General features: G+C 35.9%; 1 protein-coding gene across 3 annotated transcripts in view; it reads left to right on the top strand.

Moving 5' to 3' along the window:
• DNAH14 (dynein axonemal heavy chain 14) overlaps positions 1–12018 on the top strand; it is a 499118-nt gene that overhangs the window by 342488 nt on the left and 144612 nt on the right. For all 3 annotated transcript variants that reach the window (XM_054519536.1, XM_054519533.2, XM_054519594.1), the window contains exons 47-52: positions 1133–1197; positions 2120–2307; positions 3576–3704; positions 7692–7823; positions 8862–9029; positions 9902–10072. In XM_054519536.1, the coding sequence (XP_054375511.1) occupies positions 1133–1197; positions 2120–2307; positions 3576–3704; positions 7692–7823; positions 8862–9029; positions 9902–10072 (853 nt within the window). The remainder of the gene's footprint in view (positions 1–1132; positions 1198–2119; positions 2308–3575; positions 3705–7691; positions 7824–8861; positions 9030–9901; positions 10073–12018) is intronic.

The following is a 12018-nucleotide window of genomic DNA, read 5'->3' as shown; positions in this document are numbered from 1 at the left end:
TTAAAATATTAGAGAAGCCTAGTATTGTTTGAATTACATAAGAAGATGGAATTGTGGAAATGCACATATCAGACTAACTTTTCCTCTAATCATTAGACACATATATCCTACTATGTGAGATATATATATATGTATATACGTATATATATATATACACATATATATACACACACATATATATATATGTATATACATATATATATATAATACTTGGATATCTTATAAACATTTCAACCTTAACATAACCAAAACATAACTCTTGATTTCTCTTCCAAACCTCTCCTTCCTCTAGTGCTTCTTATCTCAATAAATGGGACCCAGTTATGCAAGCCTGAGACCTAGGAATCATCTTGGAATTTCCCCCTTTCCTCTCACCAATCTATCTCTTATAGCCAGTCGGATTCCTCCCAACCCCTAGGTCCCCATTTTTGCCCTGCACTACATCTAATATTCTACTAGTCATGTCTGTTCTATCTTCACATATATCGTGATTTCCTCTACTTCTTTTCCAATGCCTCTTTTAGTCCAAGCCACCATCATCTATGTCTTACACTAATGATTTTGGAATAGAATCCTACTACACTTAAATAAGGCCTTAAACATCTGAGAAATAATTTTGAAATATTTAATACAATAAAAATCATTCTTTAAGTATCATAAATAATGGAGACTGGAAAAAAGTAAGTTTTACTGTATACTCAATATTTAAGCTGAAGTGAGTTTTAACAATAGAGAAAGACAACTATTTTCTATCAAACATAAGAAAAACAAACACCTAGAAACAAGACCAAAATAAGATAAATGGGTCTTTGCTGAGTGATCCATAAGGCAAATCACATTTTATAAAGGGGTAATTGAGGTAATGTCTTACTATCCAGAGAAAATATCCAACCGTCTGGCATCCTAGGAATTTGCCCAGTTTGTTTTATAAAGTTAGCTTATGTTTTGTTCAGTTTGGTGTAAGTTCTAATGGTGACACTAATTTCATCTGAAAAGGTGGAAACAGAAAAAAAAAATTTCTTGTAAGAGTTAGAAGTAAAATTCACAATATGCTGTTACTTTTTTGTTGTTGTTTAATATACAGATTATGGTAAACAAACTAATTTTGAATCCTTAAAATATTTCATTCCAGTAGCCTAAAGCAAAATATCACCATCTTGATTCCTGAAACTCATAAGACAGCAACTGGAAGTTCAGGTATGTATTCTAGTACAGTTTCAAAGCTATGCTATGTTTCAAAACTTCACAACCATGTGTATATTATTTCTTACATTCATGGATCTCAGAATAATAATTTCAATTGGTAATTTAAAATAAAAAGACTCAAAAACTATCCCACACCCTCTCAAACTGTTCTGTCCTACTCAAAAGTTAGAATGGTTCTGGTAGAGGAGTATTACATCTGCTGATATACTAGGTATATTACCTGATACTTGGTGGATATATCAGTGGAAGAGTAGACTAAGTCTAGAGGTAACTAAAGGCAATATCTGTCTATTCTACTGTTTGATGCTTTTAGACATACTGCAATAGAAAAAGTATGATTCTGTAGGACTTCTCAAATCAGACCATGCAATAGAAACATATGTGGAGTTTCAGGAGGCTCATCCTTGAAAATTCTGACTCACTAGTTTTGGGAACAGCAACTCCATTTCTCAAGAGGAAAAGATGGGATGGCCTAGAGATAGCTGTAGAAAGGGGAAGGATGCCAGACCACCAAATCTTGCCAGAAGAGGTTTTGGTTTTGTTTTCACTTTTAAGTTGCTGTAGCTATAGCGTCTGGATGATTCTCACTCAGGGAATATACCCTAATTTTAATGCCATTAGTGCAGACAGCTGCATGCTGCTTTTAGATCTTAAGAAGTTATATGTGTCTATCATGCATAAATGTATGGAGGACTCTTTGAGCTTTTGTACTGTTGCACTTGGTTGCAAAAAGACGCTGTTTACCACAAAACAGCAAAGAAATATTCCAAGGTTCTATTGGAGTAATTTCTTGAAAATGACAACAAAATAGTAAAATTATGTAATTTTCAAATTTCATGACACATTAAAATAAAGCAAAAATGTTCTTAAAGTGTCCTAAATTTGTTTTTTCTTTCCATATTTGGCATCACAGATAATCCCACTAAAAAGCCAGAAGTTAGAACTGATAAAAAGTTACTTAAAAATAATGATCATAAAGGAGTTGTAGTCTCTACGATAAATTTTAGCACCAATATAACAGCTGCCAAAACCAAGGAGATGATTCTTAAGAAGTTAATAAGAAGAACTAAAGATACTCTTGGAGCACCAAAAAACAACAGGGTAAAACACCTCTCATACCTGTTCAATAATCTGCTTAGGCTATTCAAGTGATAGTTTATTTTAATTAATACTAATCAGAAGAAAAATATTTGTGTAACACACACTTTTGAACATCCTAGAAGATGCAATGTATAACAGAAACTTTGGTTTTCAGATCAATATTATTTTATTTCCAATATGTTGAATTATACTGATTCAGAATTATTAAGGCCAAAAGAAGGTACTGAAATCTTGCTAAGATAAGTAGACTGGAAAATGGGTTAGATGCCAACTGCTTTGTTACTACATATTCTACCACACTTTCTTCCTGTGACCACGGCTTGGGACTCTAAGAGTTTCAATTCAATTTCAGGAGCTTTTAAGGGTTTGCTTCACATTTCCTTGATTTTAAATGAAGACACAGATAAACTTGGTCTTTGCCTACATGGGTAAACTTTCGGGATTTTGAAAAGGTGAATAACTGAGCAACCTAATCATACCAATAGAAAATGCAAGCAAGAGAAATTTCAGATAGTTTGTGATACAAAAGGGGAGAAACTGAGTGTCTTACTAAATATATATATATATATTGACAGTTACAGATTAGGTAATTATGTAATTCCAAACATATGTCTATTTGTGGGCTTTTTACATTGCTTTTGCAAAAATAAACACGGTCTAAAGGAGCTAGTGCACACAGAGATTACAATCAGTACACTTCAATGCACAATATTTTCAAAGGTGGACATTAACACAGGTTTAAAATTTGGAAATGGGTCTGAATTTTCTGCTTGTTGTTCATGACAACAGCATTTGCAGCAGAATTTTTTAAGTCTAGTTCCAGATGATAGCCTTATTCCTAAACCAGGGTGCATATGGAATAAACAGCTAAATACTACAATAGTGCCTTGCCAATAGTAGGCACTCAGTAAGTAAATCTTGAATGAAAAATAGCCATGTTCCTGTGTAATAGCCATAATTATATTGCTTTATCCAGCATCAAATACATTTCTAACTATTGTCAGACATAATTATTATAGATCTATAGAAGGTGAATAGAGTGTCTGCTATTTTGAAAACTTACTGTTTTTAAAAATCATATCTTCCAAATAGAATTCATTCTGCTATTTTTAAATAGGAAATCAGACATGTTATTACATATGATTTTGTGCTTACTCCATAGCATAATATTCCTAATTTGTGCTTACCCCTAACCATAATATTCCTAATTCATAATTTAAAGAAAGGTGTACTAATGTATATGTTTAAAACCTTTTGTCTTCCTTAAGATTCTAATATTTATTGATGATATGAATATGCCAGTATCAGATACGTATGGAGCACAGCCACCCCTGGAATTGATAAGACAATTGTTAGATTTGGGAGGAGTTTATGATACTAAAAAAAACACATGGAAGGTACAGTATATACTAAGATTTTGTTCACATTAAGTATTATTTCTTACATGAAATTAAATGTTTATAACAATGTTGAGTGAATTCCTTGAGAAAGTTAGAAATTCTGGCCATATAGACGTGTTAAGCAAAGTTGAGACCCTAAACTAACTATATTAATCATATATTTGCAATGTAGGTCCATGGGTTTATAGAAATCCTACTTTTAATAGGTTTAAATCTTAGTAAAAATTGCATGTATATCCTCAAGATTTGGTTTCCGAGTCAAATAATGCTCATTATTGTTAACTGCATCAGTAGTTAATCAAATTTTTCAATGCATCAAATTTTAGTTAGTTATGAGAAAAGCCAGTGAAAATGTGGCCCACCAGATACATCCTTAATGTCTATATAAGATTACTCTACATCTTTATCTTAAGATCACAGTTACAGCATTTTAAGGAATATCACAGTCAAAAAAAAATTCCCAAGGTGGTATTTCTGTGCAATTATTTTTGTTACATTGAACCTAAATCAGAATGGCTTACTTTTTTTTTTTTTTTTTTGAGATGGAATCTCACTCTGTCACCAGGCTGGAGTGCAGTGGCGCGATCTCGGCTCACTGCAAACTCCGCCTCCCAGGTTCACACCATTCTCCTGCCTCAGCCTCCCGAGTAGCTGGGACTACAGGCGCCCACCACCACGCCCAGCTAATTTTTTGTATTTTTAGTAGAAACGAGGTTTCACCATGTTAGCCAGGATGGTCTTGATCTGACCTCGTGATCCGCCCTCCTCGGCCCCCCAAAGTGCTGGGATTACAGGCCTGAGCCACCACGCCCAGCCAGAATGGCTTACTTTTTAAACAAATATAGAAATTCAAATGCACTTTTCTCTCTGTTCGGGTCCTTCTCTGGAAATCATAAGCCCTATATTTCAGAACTGACTGCCACTTAAACTTTCTAGGCCTCAAATTCCTCATCTATAAAATTAAGTGGTTGCATTACAAATGGTTTCATGTCTCAGACAAACTTGGGCCCAGGATCCTGAATAAGGCAAACTAGCATGTGAGCGCTATCAGGTCAGACGTCAGTCAGACTGAAACAACCCTCAAGCCAAGGCAGAGGGGAAGAATCCAGGTGCAGCCCACCAGGGATAATCCAGGAGACTAGAAAAAAGAGAAGGCAGGAAATAGGATCTGGAATGCCCAGCCTGGACAAGTTCCCTGAACTGACCAGAAAATAGTCACAGCAGGCCTTTTATGGGATTGCTGTGGCCTTGAGCCTGGGTATAAGCAGGAACAAAGCCTGGCCATTCTAGAGACACACTCAATTGGCTCTTCTGATTTCTCACTTATAACCAGAAGCCTCTTTGCTAACCTCAATAACATATTGATTATTTTTAAATGATTGCTCTTTTTGTTATTTGTTTTATTTTGTTTTTAAGTCAATAAATGTAATCCATCATATAAAGAGAGCCAAAGACAAAAACCACATGATTATCTCAATAGATACAGAAAAGGCCTTTGACAAAATTCAACAACCCTTCATGCTAAACACTCTCAATAAATTAGGTATTGATGGGACATATCTCAAAATAATAAGAGCTATTTATGACAAACTCACAGCCAATATCATACTGAATGGGCAAAAACTGGAAGCATTCCCTTTGAAAACTGGCACAAGACAGGGATGCCCTCTCTCACCACTCCTATTCAACATAGTGTTGGAAGTTCTGGCCAGGGCAATCAGGCAGGAGAAATAAATAAAGGGTATTAAATTAGGAAGGGTATTAAATAAAGGGTATTAAATTAGGAAGTCAAATTGTCCTTGTTTGCAGATGACATGACTGTATATTTAGAAAACCCATCGTCTCAGCCCAAAATCTCCTTAAGCTGATAAGCAACTTCAGCAAAGTCTCAGGATACAAAATCAATGTGCAAAAATCACAAGCATTCTTATATGCCAATAACAGACAAACAGCCAAATCATGAGTGAACTCCCATTCACAATTGCTTCAAAGGAATAAAATACCTAGGAATCCAACTTACAAGGGATGTGAAGGACCTCTTCAAGGAGAACTCCAAAGCGCAGCTCAACGAAATAAGAGGACACAAACAAATGGAAGAATATTCCATGCTCATGGATAGGAAGAATCAATATTGTGAAAATGGTCATACTGCCCAAGGTAATTTATAGGTTCAATGCCATCCCCATCAAACTACCAATGACTTTCTTCACAGAATTGGAAAAAACTACTTTAAAGTTCATATGGAACCAAAAAAGAGCCCGCATTGCCAAGACAATCCTAAGCCAAAAGAACAAAGCTGGAAGCATCACGCTACCTGACTTCAAACTATACTACAAGGCTAGCGTAACCAAAACAGCATGATGCTGGTACCATGACAGAGATATAGACCAATGGAACAGAACAGAGCCCTCAGAAATAATGCCACACGTCTACAACCATCTGATATTTGAGAAACCTGACAAAAACAAGAAATGGGGAAATGATTCCCTATTTAATAAATGGTGCTGGGAAAACTGGCTAGCCATATGTAGAAAGCTGAAACTGGACTCCTTCCTTACACCTTATATAAAAATTAATTCAAGATGGATTAAAGACTTAAATGTTAGACCTAAAACGATAAAAACCCTAGAGGAAAACCTAGGCAATACCATTCAGGACATAGGCATGGGCAAGGACTTCATGTCTAAAACACCAAAAGCAATGGCAACAAAAGCCAAAATTGACAAATGGGATCTAATTAAACTAAAGAGCTACTGCACAGCAAAAGAAACTACCATCAGAGTGAACAGGCAACCTACAGAATGGGAGAAAATTTTTACAATCTACCCATCTGACAAAGGACTAATATCCAGAATCTACAATGAACTCAAACAAATTTACAAGAAAAAATCAAACAACCCCATCAAAAAGTGGGCAAAGGATATGAACAGACACTTCTCAAAAGAAGACATTTATGCAGCCAACAGACACATGAAAAAATGCTCATCATCACTGGCCATCAGAGAAATGCAAACCACAATGAGATACCATCTCACACCAGTTAGAATGGCGATCATTAAAAAGTCAGGAAACAACAGGTGCTGGAGAGGATGTGGACAAATAGGAACACTTTTACACTGTTGGTGGGACGTAAACTATTTCAGCCATTGTGGAAGACAGTGTGGCAATTCCTCAAGGATCTAGAACTAGAAATACCATTTGACTCAGCCATCCCATTACTGGCTATATACCCAAAGGATTATAAATCATGCTGCTATAAAGACACATGCGCACGTATGTTTATTGTGGCACTATTCACAATAGCAAAGACTTGGAATGAACCCAAATGTCCATCAATGATAGACTGGATTAAGAAAATATGGCACATATACACCATGGAATATTATGCAGCCGTAAAAAAGGATGAGTTCATGTCCTTTGTAGGGACATGGATGAAGCTGGAAACCATCATTCTGAGCAAATTATCACAAGGACAGAAAACCAAACACTGCATGTTCTTACTCATAGGTTGGAATTGAACAATGAGAACACTTGGACACAGGAAGGGGAACATCACACACTGGGGCCTGTTGTGGGATGGGGGGAGGGGGGAGGGATAGCATTAGGAGATATACCTAATGTAAATGATGAGTTAATGGGTGCAGCACACCAACATGGCACATGTATACATATATAACAAACCTGCACATTGTGCACATGTACCCTAGAATTTAAAGTATAATAATTTTTTAAAAAGGACCATTTCCTGATGACATTTAGAAAGTCTTCAAGAAATAATGTATCTTGAAATTATATTTTAGGATGGGTTATTTCTAAGATAAATTTCTATTACCACTGTAATCTTTGTTTTTGCAATACATAGTAATTAAATCTTTTTGTCTAAATGTTTTTAAGTGTTTTTTCCAATTTGGGACAGAGACGTAGATACATACTTCACTTCCTACAGATACATTCAGTTACTCTTCCTTTTTATCCTTATCACAGAATATTCAAGATCTGTCTATAGTTGCAGCTTGTGTTCCAGTTGTGAATGATATCAGCCCACGTCTTCTCAAACACTTTTCCATGCTGGTATTACCTCATCCTTCACAAGACATCTTATATACTATTTTCCAGGTAACACATCTAGTTCATTTTCTACTGAAAAAAATTAATTCCCTAGAATAAGGAAAAATACGAAAACTTAAATCCACTAATATTGAAAGAAAATTACTTTAAGGGGATAGATTTTATTTCCCCCTATGTTTTCTGGCCTATTATAATTTGGTTCTACATATCAAAAGCATAAGTTATTGTGTGTAAAATAAACACTTGTGGTGCATGTCCAATGCACGTTAAAATGTAGATTTTAGGACTTTATCCTCAGAGATTCTGATCCAGTATATCTGGCCTGGCATGCAGGAATCTGCATTTTTAACACACATACCCTGATTTTTGCCAGAATTGATTTGCTCTTTTCATTTTCTTATGGAATAAAAAAATGCTACACAAACTATTACCTTGGTCCCAATTGGCATACAGGTAGACTTTCTTCTAAAACAGGATTTTTTTTTCAGGTGTGAACTATTTACCAACTGTATCAGAATTACCAAGTGCTTTTTGAAAACGAGTTTAAAAATGAATCTTTAAATTTTATATTAAAGAAGAAAATAAGATTCATGTTGATGAATTTCCTAATCTTGCTTAAGATTTATTTTTCTAGTCACACTAGATTTCAAGTTGAGTCATCTTTCCAGTAAGATATTTCAGAATTTTTCGAAGAATGTATACCTGTATCGTCAATCCAGACTGAGGCAATAGTTTTGTCAGTTTACACTTCCCGTAACATCTCCTGGAGAGCAAGGAGATGGAAGAATTCCCAGCACACCTGGTGTATACAGAGGTGAAGCATAAATTGTCCCCAGAGAAAACGTATCACATCCTTTTAGACCATTCAACATACTAGGACCAAATGGAATTTTCTCCAGTTTGCAACCCCTAGAGTGTTTTGTTTTTACTAATCTACCATCCTATGTTAAATGGATTTTAATTTTAACATGTAATGAAATTAATCCTCCATTATAATACACAAGTCTGCTTTTTAGTGGAAGGTAGCCAGAAGTAGTCTATACCTAAAATTTTTGGCAAACTAAATTATAACATTTCTTTCTAAAGGTTCATTTGGGAATGTATTTCTCCATCAATAACTTCACACCTGAAGTTCAGAAAAGTAAGGATCAGATAATATCTTGTTCCCTAGCTATATACCATCAAGTACGTCAGAATATGTTACCAACTCCAACAAAATGTCACTACATGTTTAATCTTCGAGATATGTTTAAGGTTTGTTTTATTGTTCATTCTCTAGTTTATTTTTTAAATATAAGTCGCTCTCTCTCATACTGTCAACATTAGATTGTTAGAAGGGGAAAAAAGGGAAATGAATGTTGGTTAGTTTTGCTATTTATTAGCAGCTTATGTCATGAGTTAGTTGAAGAAAATTGTTAAAATAATTCCGTGCAAATAATTCAATGATGAAATCCCTAAGAGTGTTAGAATATTGGCTAAGATCCTCAGCAGAGAAATAAGTGACAAGGTTATAACATAGATTTGGGGTTTGCTTTATTTCTGAGACTTTATTGTGGCTGTCAGAAAATGAAAGCATGTATGCATTTCATAAACATGCTTGAATTTTAACAGATTTTGCCAACAGTGCTGACTTAGTTATCAGCCATGGCCAAATAATTTTCAAAATTGAAAATCAATTCTTGAATTTGATATCTTTCTCCCCTAACTGTGGGACTTTAGCCCTAAATAGCACATGTAATCTGTGAAATGGGCTATAACATTTTTAATCCAAATTTAGAATGTTAAAACATATAAACATTAGGAAGTACCTCGATATCACATGCAACACCCTGCCTCCATGTCAGCACTGTAGTCGAGACTCCCATCCTAGCAAGGCCTCCATTAGATGTGGCTGAGGAGTCCCCAAGTCCCCCTCCCTCTAAGAGTGATTCCATACCAATTTTCCCTATCTTATCACTTTCACATCTCATCAAAACTTCAGATTATCACTTGTAGAAATTCACAATTCTTACTTTGGATAATTGCTTCTATTTTTATGGATCATAAACCTGCAAAAACTGAGCCTTTGCTTCACATACTACCCTGCTAATTTTTAAAAAGAAACGTTATTTTTAAATCCCTAACAGCTTCTCCTAGGATTGCTGCAAGCTGACAGGACTGTTATTAACTCCAAAGAGATGGCTGCTCTGCTCTTTGTTCATGAAGCCACCCGAGTATTTCACGATCGCTTAATGGATTTCACTGATAAAAGCCTTTTCTATCGGTTGCTTTCAAAGGAACTTGAGAACTATTTTCAGGTAAATTTATATTTTAAAAATTATTGGCCGGGTGTGGTGGCTTACACCTGTAATCCCCGCACTTTGGGAGGCCGAAGCGGGCAGATCACGAGGTCAGGAGATCGAGACCATCCTGGCTAACACGTGAAACCCCGTCTGTACTAAAAATACAAAAAAATTAGCCGGGCATGGTGGCAGGCGCCTGTAGTCCCAGCTACTCAGGAGGCTGAGGCAGGAGAATGGCATGAATGCAGGAGACGGAGCTTGCAGTGAGCCGAGATTGCACCACTGCACTCCAGCCTGGGCGACAGAGCAAGACTCTGTCTCAAAACAAAACAAAACAAAATTGTTTTAAGTGGATTATTGGACAAAAAATGTTGTTTCGTGAAAGTCCTCAAAAATTTATGTAATACTGAAAGAAATGTAATTTTATTAACAATTCCATTTCCACTTGAAAATGTCTAAAACTATAGATATGCTGGAGAGGATAAAATCATCATTGATGCCTTTGCCCATGCTTTTGGCCCCTTAGCAACCTCAAAACTGTTCATTTTTCTCCAGGACTCGCAGAACTGTCCACTCTCTTGATACCTCAACAAGACTCCTCGTCCTTCTCCATCTCTTTGAACTTTAGTTTTCTTACTGCTGTCTTTCAATCTAGGTCACAAAGGAAAGTGTTTCAATAAACTGATGACACTAAAAGAATGTGACTAAATGGAGCAGTGATCTAGGCTCCATTACTAGAATTTTTTGCCATCTCCTTTCAAGATAATTAAGGAGAACATTTCCTTCCCAAAGGTGGACTCTTTTCTTTTTCTGTCTTCTCTGGTGGTGCCAACTTCATTCTTCTCATTAACAGAAGCCCAGGAAATATGAACATATGTGTGAGTGTGTCTTTATGATAAAACGATTTATATTCCTTTGGATATATACCCACTAATGGGATTGCTGGGTCAAATGGTAGTTCTGTTTCTAGAACTTTGAGGAATCACCACACTGTCTTCCACAATGGTTGAACTAATTTAAGTTCCCACCAACAGTGTGTAAGTGTTCCTTTTTCTCTGCATCCTCAACAGCATCTGTTATTTTTTGACTTTTTAATATTAGCCATTCTAACTGGTGTTAGATGGTATCTAATTGTGGTTTTGATTTGCATTTCTTAAAGAGAGCTTATTACTATCTTGGGAGAAGTTCTCAAACTCCCTATAAATGCCAACCATAATTCAGTTTTGAGATTTTACCGGACTAAGGAATAGATACAGAGGCATTAGAAAATGAGCAAGCAAATAGAGAATTGAGTTCTGCCCTAGCAGGGGTCAGTCCTATGGACAGCAAAAGCAACTACAGTACCCCAAATTCAAGAACATATTGACCAAATCTTTCTTAAGGATGTAAGGATGTAAATTATTCCTGTGAGAATTTCAGTTTATACAGTATCACTTAATTGGTCAGTTGATTCACTTAAAAAAAAAACTCTAATAATGAATACAATGTGCCAAGCACAGTGTTAAGAGCTTTACATATCATTACTCACTTTAATCTTAATTCATAACACCCTATGATATAGGTCCTGTTATTATCCTCATTTTACAGATGAAGAAACTGAGCAGAGTAAGATTAAGATCTCACCTAAGGTCACCCTGCTAGTTAAGTGTTGGAGTCATTATTCAAACCTAAGATACCTAATGACATATATTTTCGAATTGTCATACCATACCACCCCTCATTCTTCATTTAGCCATTTGCCAAACATCCATCTTCTGAATGCCTATCAGGAATTCCCAGTGCCAGATAGCAAGTGGGATAGGTGCTGAGGACTACCTAGGACTAGCATGGACCCTGCCTCCAAGCACATTACAACCTAAGAAGTGCGATACATTTCTGTCAGTGCTGTGATGTCAGTGCTGTGACAGACCTATGCACACAATATAGTGGTGGAACAAAGGAGGAAGGAGTAATTTATTCTA

The sequence above is a fragment of the Pongo abelii genome, chromosome 1 (assembly GCF_028885655.2).
Source record: "Pongo abelii isolate AG06213 chromosome 1, NHGRI_mPonAbe1-v2.0_pri, whole genome shotgun sequence".
Taxonomy (NCBI): Eukaryota; Metazoa; Chordata; class Mammalia; order Primates; family Hominidae; genus Pongo; species Pongo abelii.
This window is presented reverse-complemented; position numbering and strand designations above follow the sequence as displayed.